Source organism: Carlito syrichta, unplaced genomic scaffold, assembly GCF_000164805.1.
Source record: "Carlito syrichta isolate Samal-C Ts95f unplaced genomic scaffold, Tarsius_syrichta-2.0.1 Scaffold316209, whole genome shotgun sequence".
Classification (NCBI taxonomy): Eukaryota; Metazoa; Chordata; class Mammalia; order Primates; family Tarsiidae; genus Carlito; species Carlito syrichta.
The window spans coordinates 496,375-508,505 of NW_007260305.1; the positions used below are offsets into that span (position 1 = coordinate 496,375).

Genomic DNA, 12,131 nt, shown 5'->3' on the forward strand with positions numbered 1-12,131 from the left:
CAAAAAAAAAAAAAAAAAAGAAATAAGGAACAGGAAATCCGATAGTCTTGTGTTCTATATACCATTCTCTGAAATTGCTGATTGATTTCTATGAGTCCAAAAATATCACCAGGTGAGTTCCTTTCCATGAAAGGCTTCAATGCTCTTGCTTTAAATTCACATAGGCACAAATATTTACATAATGATCATAAGTTTATGTATTTACAGAAGTAACAGATGGCTGCAAAGGTGATAAGAATGTATTCAAGTCATTGGTAAGCGTTCTACTGTGTATTTTGCAGGCCTGGGTAAATATTAACCTTTACCCAGATTATGGCAGTATAAAGTATATGGACATGGGGACTGTATGGAGTTACAAAAAATTCCTCATCCTTCCCATAGGCTCTGAGTAAGCATCCCGTTGGATTAACTGGAGTCCACTTGATTGCTACAGTTTCAATAGCTTGTTCAGACATCGATTGCTGTCATGTCACTAGGAGAAAAGGATTAATAATAGGGTGCTCAGGTTGGCTCAATACTGCTGATAGTGCCTGACAAAAGACCGTTAGTAGGACTCCCGTGGGGATGCAGCCTGTGTAGGAAGGCTACAAGCAACATCATTCAGGAGTCCACAGAATAATGATGGACTCCAGAACTTCAGCCTACAAAGCCCAACCAACAGTTCTATTATTTCCAAATAAATTCACTTCCTGATCTTCCTTTTTTTAGGCTCACAGATGGTCCAAATTCAGAGTTCCTAGTGGATACCCATAACTGTGATTATGTTCTTGTGTGAGTCATTGTGCCTAGACTGTTTTGTTTTGGTTTTCAAAAAATTTTTCGATTTTAAAGATGTGGGGTACAATTCAGACTGTTTTCAAGAGATGCATTTTTTGCCAATCCCGAACAGAGGAAACAGCAAGAGACCAGAGAAGCTTGGTGTGGCGAGTGTTTCCTGAGTACATTTCATGAAAGAAGTGCTTTGCCTCCACTGGGAGCTCTGCAGCAGTTGTGGATAATGGGTGCCACAACCTGGGGCGGTCACCAGTTCTGGGCAACCTATTTAAAAAGAAACTCCTTTTCAGCTATGGCGAATTAAATGGGGCTATCTTGCAATGGGGTATCTTGCAATGGGGTAGAACATCGAATGTTCTACGGGCATTAAGATGAAGAGGATATCAAGAGGAAACGGTGATGACTCTACACAAAAAGAAAAGAGAATGAAGGGCGGTGCTGGAATATGTAGTTTTGTTGAACTGTGTCGTTCTTTTTGGCCAAAGTTTGGTGATAGGACCAGAAATAAGGACGTCTAGTAAAATACTTTCTCTGCCATATCATGCCACCACGCAGCTCTTGTTTGTTTTGTGTTAATGCATACATCTGTAAGTTTGCTTTTTCTCGTCACATTCTATTGTGTTATCCATTTGACCGATAGGATTTTTAGTAAAAAATAAGAATGATTTGTAATTTGAACAGATCAAGCATAATACTACAAAATTTTATTGGACTCATTGTATAAAATATAGGCAAAATAGGGCTACTCAGAGTGGCAAAAAATGCAAGCTTCACAGCTCCTCTCTCTGCCTCTCCCACCCTTACATAACAAGAGCTCCAAGTTTTTTGGTTGTTTATTTTTTGGCAGTGAACGATGTTAAGGGCATTTATCTCCATAGCTAGCAATTTAATAAACGACACGACTTCTTATTCAAGTGCATTTAGATAATTTCCCAAGTTTTCATAACAGCTTTATTTATTTATGCTTTAATGCCTTTCCTCTTAAGAGCTCAGATGCTGGTTATTTAACATTTTACATCCAGATACGAGGATTATAAAAAGGCACTGGGTGCCATGCTGCTGTCTCCAATGATAGCTCCACTAAAAATAACACAATTAACTTGATGTCAGCACTCAGCTTGTTCTTATATATAGGTTTCTTAAAAATATCCAGACTACTTTAATTAGAGTCACAGAATATTTTAATTATTCCTAAAAGACTGAGTATACTCCACTGACTACAATAAATACATGAGATAGAAGACAGTTTTCTAGGAACTTATATATGCTAATGACTGTATCACATTAATGGGAAGATGGGCAATTGTACAGGATAAAGTTGGTACAGGACTAGACATAGATACTGTGAAGACAACTGAAGTCACATGTCACCTGGCACGAGGGAAATGGCCTCTGCAGCCCAAGACCTCATCAGAAATGCAAAATTCTGGGATTCAAGATAATATGTTCAATTCAACTCAATTTTAATCAAATGCAATCCAATCCTGAAAACCTTTATTCAGTGTCTGTTATCTGTCAGGTAATGTTCCCAGGACCCTGGGGGGAGGGGGAATACCAAGATAAATAAGAAATAAATTCTATTTTCAAGAAGATTTTTTTTTTTCTGGTGAGAAAGACAGCCAAATGAATAACAAAATAGAAAGTGATGAGGAAAAGCAAACTTACAGATGTATAAAATAACACGAAACAAATAAGAGATGTATGGTGGCATGATCTGGCAGAACAAGTATTTTGAAATCATGCGGACCCTGGTTTAAATCCTATTTCGGTTGCTTGCCATAAAGCTTTGGGGAACATATTTTAACTGTCTTTAGCCTTGGATTTAATGTTTTGAGAACAGGGATATCAAGATATTTTAAAATGGATCATGCAAGGAAAGATTTGTACAAGTATCAAACATGGTTCCTGATATGAGTTTCCCAGCAACAGCTCAAGAAATGTTAGGTTTTTCCTTGCATTTCCTTGTAGGTGTGAAGGCTTCACAGAAGAGACAAAGACTGAGCTGGGTTTGAAGGATGAATAGGAGTTCTCTAACAATAAATGGAAATGTGGAGAATATCTGGTATTGTTGATATATAAAAAGGCAATGAGTGGCAAAGAGACATGAGGATAGGGAGGTGGCCATGATCTACAAAGAAGGTGAGAAATGAACTCAAGGAGCATTGCAGAATGTGTGACCATGGAACATTAAGAATCAAGACAGTTGAAGGTCCATAAAGTAACAAACTGTCCTAATGTGCCGTGTAAGCTATGAAGTTTGAACAGTCTCAAAAGCTAGCTCTCATTCTTCCAGCAAGTTCATCAGTGTTGCTCACAGGCTCCACTTAGTAGCAAACTGCAGAGCAAGATCAGTTACAACTAGTCATTTCATCCTGTGCTAAGGTATGTAAGATACCATGTGTTCAAGTAGGCAGGCATGATCAGAGAGGTGTTTAATTCTATGCAACACAGCTCTCAGTAGTGCAGCAAAACTGATGGCAGGAAGTGTTGGTGTTCACCTTCCAAATCCAATGCACAGTGAATTCTTTGCAGGTATATGATGCTATTCCACCCTCAGATTAACATCACCCAGAGGGCAGTCTTGCGTGCTCTTGGACAAGTAACCACAGTTCTTGCCTTTGCTTTACTTGGCAGGAGCCTATAGTCAAACACATCAAAAAGTGCTAGAAAATCTGTCTTTTCTATAATAGTCTGGTATCCAGCTCAAGAGACCACACTTGCCTTTTTTGAGAAATGGCTTAGGATGAGCCATTGATGTAAAAGGGACCCCTTCTCCCACGAGGCTTTGGGACAGAGCTGTAGACACAATTTGAAGGACAAAATTCACGTGGGACCTATCAGAAATGATGTTGAGCCTTTTAAAAAGGGCTACATTGGGCCGGGCACAGTGGCTTATGCCTGTAATCTCAGTGCTTTGAGAGTCCGAGGTGAGAGGATTGCTTGAGCTGGGGACTTCCAGACCAGCCTAGGCAACACAGTGACCCCACATCTACAAAAAATAAAAAAGAAATTAGTTAGGTGTGGTGGTACATACCTGTTGTCCCAGCAATTAGAGCAGCTTAGGTAAGAAAGGGTCGCATGAGTACAGGAATCTGAGGTTATATAAGCTGTGTGCACGCCAGTCTGGGAGACAGAGCGAAACCATGTCTCAAAAAGAAAAAAAAAAGTGGTTATACTGTCCTGGATGGGATGAGATGATGGTATCATTTCAAAGTAAAGGAACATCAATACATCCCTACATAGAGTTAATAAGGTGAAGTAAAGCTCTTTAAAGTTGAGAATGCTTTCTGATATTCCTTCATGTATTCAATAAACACATACTGAATGCCTTCAAAGTATTGAGTACTGGAGAATAAGATAATTGCCTTCAAGGAACTCAGTCTAGAGGAGAAGAGGACAGAATGTAAACAAATAATTATAGAGCAAATTATCATTTGTATTAAGGCTTTTATTAGATTCTTTGAGAGCACAGCGGAGAGTAACTTTTTCCAACTCTTGAATATTGTAATACTGATATTGGAATACACACTATACAGATGTTTATGCACCACGGTAGGTTTTCCATAAATATTCCTTATATTAATACATACAAAGAGATCAACTCCCAAATATAAATTTCTCTATAATATGAAGTTATTTAATCACATCATGGAATTAAATAAAGAAATTTAAACTACCCGGTGTTTGGCAATCTACAAAATATCATGAGACCATGGAAGACTGTTTGCCAATGGATGAGGAGGAATAAATAGGGATGTTAACTGAGACTCGTGAAGTCTGAGCTGACTCTTGAAGGAATAGTGTAGAAATTAACCAGATTTAGCCAGGCTCGGTGGTTCAGCCTGTAATCCCGCGCCTTTGGGAGGCTGAGGTGAGTGGATTGCCTGAGCCCACGGGTTCAAGACCCGCCTGGGCAGGCGAGACCTCATCTCTACAATAAATCAAAAAATTAGCCGGGCGTGGTAGTGCACACCTGTAGTTCCAACTACTTGGAAGGCTGAGGCGGAAGGATCGCCAGAGCCCACCAGGTCAAGGCTGCGGTGGCCGGGAGTGGCCACTGCAATCCAGTCTGGGCGACAGAGGGAGGCTCCAACTCAAAAAAAAAAAAAAAAAAAGAAATTAACCAGACTTACAAGAAAGAACAGGATTCCAGGCAGAGAGAAAGGTTTCTGCTAAGGTGTGCAAGAGTGTGTTTTGGTAAATCATTTAGAATATCTGCAGACATAGGGTGCTTGTAGGAGAGTGACAGGAGATGAGACCAGGAAGTTGGAATAGTAGTACGTAATATTGTCAAGTGCTTACTAAGTGCCAGGCACTGGGCCAAGCACTTTATATGTACTCTATCATGTAATCTTCAAAACAACAGTAAGAGATAGGTACTATCATTATCTGTATTTAACAGACAGAGGAACTTAAATTCAGTGAGGATAAAAAACTGGTTTTGAAATCCAGGGTTTTCTGACTTCAGAAACCATCTACTTAACCAGCATTAGTTCCACCTTATATACTAAAAAGATGTTCGTTGTGCCCTAATACTTCAGGTTCCCAAATACAATAAAAGATCATCATAAAGCCTTTCAGGAGGTTGGGTGGTGCAGTGGTTCATGCCTGTAATTCCAGCACTTTGGGAGGCTGAAGCAGAAGAATCACTTGAGTTCGACACCAGCCTATGCAACATAGTGAGACTTAGTTTCTTAGAAAAAAAAAATTAAAAAATTAGCCTGGCATGGTGGAGCAAGCCTGTAGTCCAGCTACTCAAGAGGCTGACGAAGATCGTCTGAACCCAAGAGGTCGAGGCTTCACGGGCCCTGATTGTGTTAGTGTACTTCAGCCTGAGTGACAGAGTGAGACCTTGGCTAAAAACAAACAAACAAACAAACAAAAGTTTTCAGGGATACAGTATGATGAGAAAAATAAGGACTACATAGAAATTTTTTTCTATTAAGTTATATAGTTATTCAATATAAGAGACTTTATTCAGCACCTATGTTCTTCCTATTTTCTGACATCGAGATATTACTTTTTGTGAAATTATATGGACAGGAGGTGGTAGTTATTCTTAAAAATTTCTTATAAAAATTGAAAACTGGCACTCCCATAACACTTCTCCAATACTAGAATCACTGCTCTAGGCCATGGAGCTGTGCTGCCTTACTAAGGTTGGTGTAAGTCAGTAGTCCCCAACCTTTTTGACATCAGGGACCAGTTTTGGAATTAAATCCCATGAATTTAACACATGGAAGACAATTTTTCCATGGACGGGGATGGAATGGGGAGGGGATTATCAGGCATTAGATTCTCATAAGTAGTGTGCAACTTAGATCCCTCGCAAGTGCAGTTCACAATAGGGTTCGCGCTCTTATGAGAATCTAATGCCACCGCTGATCTGACAGAAAATGGAGCTCTGCTCACCCACCACTTACTTTCTGCTATGTGGCCTGGTTCCTAACAGGTCACAGACTGGTACTGGTCCATGACCTGGGGGTTGGGGACCTCTAGTGTAGGTCATGCTGCAACATTTAAACTTATGCTGCAAGGAATGAGAAGTCATTTAAGTATTTTTAGTTGTACAATTACAAAGTTTAAATTTTTAGCGTAATTATTCTTTCATTAGCATTGAGAATGGGCAGGAGGAGGATGAGAGAAAAGACAGGGAGATCAGGAGGAAGGTTATCTTAATAGCCCAACAAAGACATGGTGAGAACCTTGGATTAAGGTGAAAGAATAGAGAGAAAGCGATGGTTTCAAGAGATACTGAAGTGGTGAAGTCAGTGGATTTGGTGACCAGTGAGAAGTTGAGTATGCAGGAAAGATGGAATCTAGGACTATCCCCAAGTTTCCAACAGATAGCACTTTGAAAGGCAGATCTATTCCTAAGATTTCTGTAGACATGAAGGAGAATAGGTTGGTGAAGGGATAGAGAGACGACAAATCTGGTTCAGACATGTTTTGATTTTGAGGCCAATCAGATGAACAAGATTTTAAAATACTGGTTCTATCTCACCAAGCTTCTGGGGTGAAAACGATTATCTAATGTAGGCATGAAACCTGACACAGGTTTAAATACTCAAGCTCTAAAAATTAAATTTTTGCTACATGAAGTAAACATTCAAAAAAGTGTACAAAATTAATCTTACATGTGGGTATGGAGTTTCATCACATGACTACTGCTATATTGTGATCATAATCACACTTCACTGGTGAGAGGAATCAGAGAAACAGAGAACTGGCAAAATGTCTGGAAGGCTGACAGGTTATTTTGGACCTATCAGAAAGACTAAAATAATAGTTGTAAAGTGCTTTGAGATCCTCAAATGAAAGATGCTCAGAAGAAGACAAATAAATGTTGACTGTGAAGATGTAGCCAGAGGTATCTTTAGTTATCCAATAAAGCCTGTAGATAAAAGACAATGACTTGAAAACAGACATATCTGGCTTTACTTCTGAATTTCTACGCTAGATGAATAGTAACATATCAAATGTGCCCTTTAAAAAAATATGAACACTTGGGGTGACCGCAGCTTCCCAAAGACAGAAATGAATTTAACACAATATCCATCTCTGGACAATGAAATTCACATTCCCTCCCCCCACCACCCCAATTAAAGGAAAAGAATCTCGACCTGACAATCTGCCCTTCAGTATCTCAGACCCAGGCCGAGGGCAGATCTAGTGACCTCCTCCTGAATAAAAAGGGGAAGGGGATTGGGCAGTAAATTCTGTCCTGGCGAACATCAGCCCGGCAGTAAATCGGAATCCTCTCTGTGCCCTCTTTATTATCACATTCACAGCATGAAGTTATGAGCTTCCTCACAGCTCCTGCTATAAAAATGTGATGGATGGTAGGGAAACCTCAGGGAGTTAATCTATTCTTCCATTAAATTTTACTTTAATTGGTCTGTGAGTCAATCAGAAACTCACTAGACAGTGAATTAAGAAAGAAAAGAATGAAATAGAAAAAGAGCTTTCTTTTGCAGTTACTATATTATAATGCAGGATTATTCTTCCATTGAAAGAAAAGGGAGACTGTTGGTCCATACAAATAATCCCTTGCTCTGCAAAGAAAATGAGAGAAAAAACAGGCAACCATGAATCCTACTCACTGGTGACATTAATACATATGACATTTACACACACTCACATATACCCCACCAAGGGAAAGCACGCCTCTCAGGCACCCCCCTCCCCACCAATAGTAATTAGAATGAGAGAGAGAGAGAGAGAGAGAGAGAGAGAGAGAGAGAGAGAATGAACTTGAACCACTGCCTCTAGGAAAATTAATACAAAGAAAAATAAGCTTTTAAGAACCTTTATCATCAGTAACATAACTCTATAGGTGCAGAAGAAGTTGATGTTAAAGACCAAGGATGGATCAGCCGAAATGTTCACAGGTTCAGTTAGCAAAATGTTTGTACAGTATTTAAGGCCATAATGGGCTCTGATAAAGATTCTCAGAATCTAATAATGGCCTCTCTGGACTTCTTGTCTAATTAGTGGAATAAGGAGCGAGCCAGCTTGGAACTGAGCATTGCTAGAGATGAGGAAGAGGTGGAAAAAAAGCCAAAGCTGAAAGAAAAATAAACCAGAGCAAAGCAGAAGAAAAACAAGAGCAGCCAGGGCTTTCAAAACTGCTCCTGAGCTGACAACTGAAGTTTATGCCTTGAAATATATGATAATAAGGTTTTATGGGAGTGAGCCCCAGGGACCCAAATGTCTCTCTGTAAACAACGGACTTCAGGGAAAAGCCAAGGTTTGAGGGATGTACTCAGTCTCCACTCACGATAAAAAAAAAAAAGAAAAGGAAAAAGGCAGTGAAGGCAGGAAATAACTCCCTTCTTTCTAAGCGTGGAACCTTGAGTTGCAGCAAATGCCCTCTGAGGGCAAAGACAATTGACAACCGGTGTAGAAATACAGTCATCCTATGTTCAGACAAGGAATTTAAGCCTCAGCAGCCCCAAAACCTGAGGTTGTACGAACAGAACCTAGTAAAGTGCTGCCTGTCCACCCTGAACACATGGGCAATATATGTCCAGAAACCAAATGGTTTATTGTGCTGTGTGGTTCCAGTGGAATTACTGGAGGGACATCAGAGTGACCTAATCCTTGAAGTGTGTGCTACTTATCCCGGTGCTGTAAAGAGTTAAACCTGAACGTGCTGCCTGTTTCCTCTGGTCCACGGTCCAGGGCAGGTTACCTAGAGAGACATAACCAGCTGAGCTCCATACTTAGTATGACGGTTTCCTTTGGAGACCAGGGTCAGGTAAAGCTCAAAGGTAGCCTTAAGCAACTGCTGAATGATGAGAGTCCCTAGCGTATTCTGAGACTAAATCAGGTTGCCTCTAAAATTCTTCATCCTCAAAGACAACAGCTCCATCCTCTTTTTATAAATGTGAGGCCACGAGACAGTAAAGTGCTATTTCTATTGGCATTAGTTCCACCTTATATATTAAAAAGGTATTTGTTGTGCCCTAATCACTCCAGGTCCAGGATCATAAGGGACCTTGTTTCTTGGTGGGAGGCTATAGTGTGAAAAGGTTACTTAGTCATCACTAGCCTCTAGCGATGCTGGAACACCACACATGGGGCTCCTCAAACAGGAAGTCAAAGCCAGGCCTGACCCCTGGATGAACCCGGTGCGTTTTCGGGCAAAGGACCTAGTGAGTCTCCAGGGACCGTGCTGCCTTGTGCCTCTGTGTCCGTATGCATGTGTTTACTCCTCTGTGTGCATGTGTGGAGGTGGGTGGTACTGGAGGGAAGGAGGGTGTGAAGGTTCTGGATAATTATGAAAATTAGATCTTTTACAGCAGGCTTCAAGCTCAATTTGGACTGACAGCTCATGAACAGATCATCTGAAGTCTTAATAGGCCAATGCCGGTTCAATAGTTGTATGGTTAAATCATGCACATTTGTGCCACAGCTGACACAGAAAGCAGGCCCAGATGCTTCAGATGGAACATGCAGATGAGTCTATATTTAACATTCTCCCTCTCCAGGGAAGCCCCAACAAAGCAAAACAAAACACATCTAAAGCCACGCTTAAAACTTTTGCTAGCCAAAGAAACACACCAGCATTTTTTTTTACTCTAAAACATCTAGTAGGAGGAATGATATATAATTTATAAAGTGATTCTAAATATATTTCATATTGCTGTCTTTTCAAAATACTTCTGAATCCAGCAGTAACAGAGATTATCTTCCAAATGGTTTAAATTCAAAGTCAACTGGGAGTTTTTTCAGTTTTTAGATATCTGTCCCCAAAGCACTGACTCTCCTGTCTTCCATTCTTTGGTGGTTGTTTTTGGTAAAATGATGTCAAGATATCAAGGCTCCTGACACATCCTGAATTTTGAAAGAATGTGCTTCCTGAATATTCCTGATAAATGGGCTTAGTATGAAAGGGGTTAATGAGGTTAAGCTAAGGCAGCATTTCCTGCTTGAAGGAGAACTGAGTCCAACAACATGAAAAGCACTTTCTTATTATTTTTTCTCTGTGCTCGCAGTACCCACCTCTCCTTAACGATTTACCTGGGGGGAAGGGATAAGGCAATATCGCTAACCTGCCTGGCATCTGGTTTCCAGCAGGGAGGGGGGCTCGTCCAGCCTCACCCCTCGGGCTTCTTTAACTGAATTAGCCGTATTAAGTGCCTTGGTAGCCCAGGGAATGAACATCGTCGATCAGTGCCCAGGAAGGCATGTTTGCAGGGTATAATTCTGCCGGAGGAGAATGGACTCCCCAGCACATGGGCCTAAACTGCAGAGTAACAGAGCCCTAAATCTCCAGTTGCAGATTTACAGCCTCCATTCTCCTTCTTTACTGCAAATACAATCCGGCAGTAATGGTCTAACACAGCAACACCATCACCAACTGGCTGATGGCTCGCATAAAAGCAATGTCAACCAAAAACTATGAGTTTATAAAAGGGAACAAACCCTCAACAGTGACAAGAACATGAAACCCATTAACAATTTAAACACTCTCCATTTTTTATTTCCCACCTTGAAGCCATTATTGCTGATAGAAAGCTTCTCAATGGAGTTAACCACTGCAAGGAAGGGTTAGGAAGCTAGCTTAACTCCTAGGACAAGAGGTTATGTGGCTTGAACCATGGCGATGGCATGGTATGAACCTTTTTAATAGGAATGCCACCATGTAACCTGTAGCTCAAAACAAGGTCTTGGAATATTGCAAGTGTGATAGGATTGCTCCTAGTAGGTCTATCAAATTATTCTCAGAAATCACACTAAATAAATATGGTTGGGATTGGACTTGCTGGCCTACTGGACATGCCAGGACTTGAGCCTGTACCATAGAAGAAATGTAACCATATTTTTTGGAGGAACTTCTATAAAAATCAAGGCTTACCTCTTGGTGTTATGATATTCAATGTTTAAATGAAGTTTTATCTCAGTGGTAGCTCTAATCCCTTGAAAGGACATTGTCACCAGAATATTTCCACTTTGTAAATTGACCATACCTGGTCTGTGAATTAAAGTGTAGCGTGTCACACACTATTACCTCCCAGCCTTTACGTAATCAGATACAAACATTATAACTAATTTGCCCAACTTAACTACAGGACTCACCATTAAAAAAAAAAAAAAAAAAAAAATATATATATATATATATATATATAACTATGGAATTTTCTGGGATAAAACACTTGAGTCAGTCATTTTCTCTTCCTTTCTCTTCCAGGCTTCTCCCCTCCCCCATTAAAGATGAAGATAGGATCTTAAGGAGCTATATAAGATCATCATTGGGTGACTTACCCCAAAACAAAAATTCTTCCCTTTGTTCTTTAAATCAGACAAATCCAATGGCAATAGAAAAGTTGCTCCCTATGTCATTTTGAGCTTCTTGCATATGTAATCTGGCAAACAGTTCATGTTTTAGAAATAGGATCTTAGTACTATAAAGGAAAGAAATCCCATTTTTGCAAAAGAAAAAAAAAGGCCATGCTGAACATGGTCACATATAGCCACACAAATAGTGCCAAGGAAGTTAAAGGCCCTGATTTACATATATTTGCTGATTATTTGAGCAATTTGATATAAAATTTAATCTGTACTAATGGGCCTGGGGGAAGCACAAATAAAACTGAGGAATAAATACTTGTTTTGCAGTAAAATGAATCCCATCAATATATATAAAGCATAGGTTTCAGTGATGCGTGAGCTATTGTATTGTATGAATATTCTGATATTTTTGGCACTTAAAAATGTATTACTTCACAAAGGACTATCAGCCTGACTGTAGGTGCTTAACCTGGGCTGGTATTAAAAATAGTTCATTTCATTTTGCTTTTGTTACATGAACATGGGTTTTTGAACCGAGCAAATATCACACCTGTTGGTTT

The 12,131-nt window shown here is 39.9% G+C and overlaps 1 protein-coding gene across 1 annotated transcript in view; it reads right to left on the reverse strand.

Annotated features, from left to right (window-relative positions):
• SKAP1 (src kinase associated phosphoprotein 1) overlaps positions 1-10,443 on the reverse strand; it is a 113,928-nt gene extending 103,485 nt beyond the window's left edge. The window contains exon 1 of the mRNA XM_021706930.1: positions 10,332-10,443. Within this exon, the coding sequence (XP_021562605.1) occupies positions 10,332-10,443 (112 nt within the window). The remainder of the gene's footprint in view (positions 1-10,331) is intronic.
• Between the last annotated feature and the right edge of the window lie 1,688 nt (positions 10,444-12,131).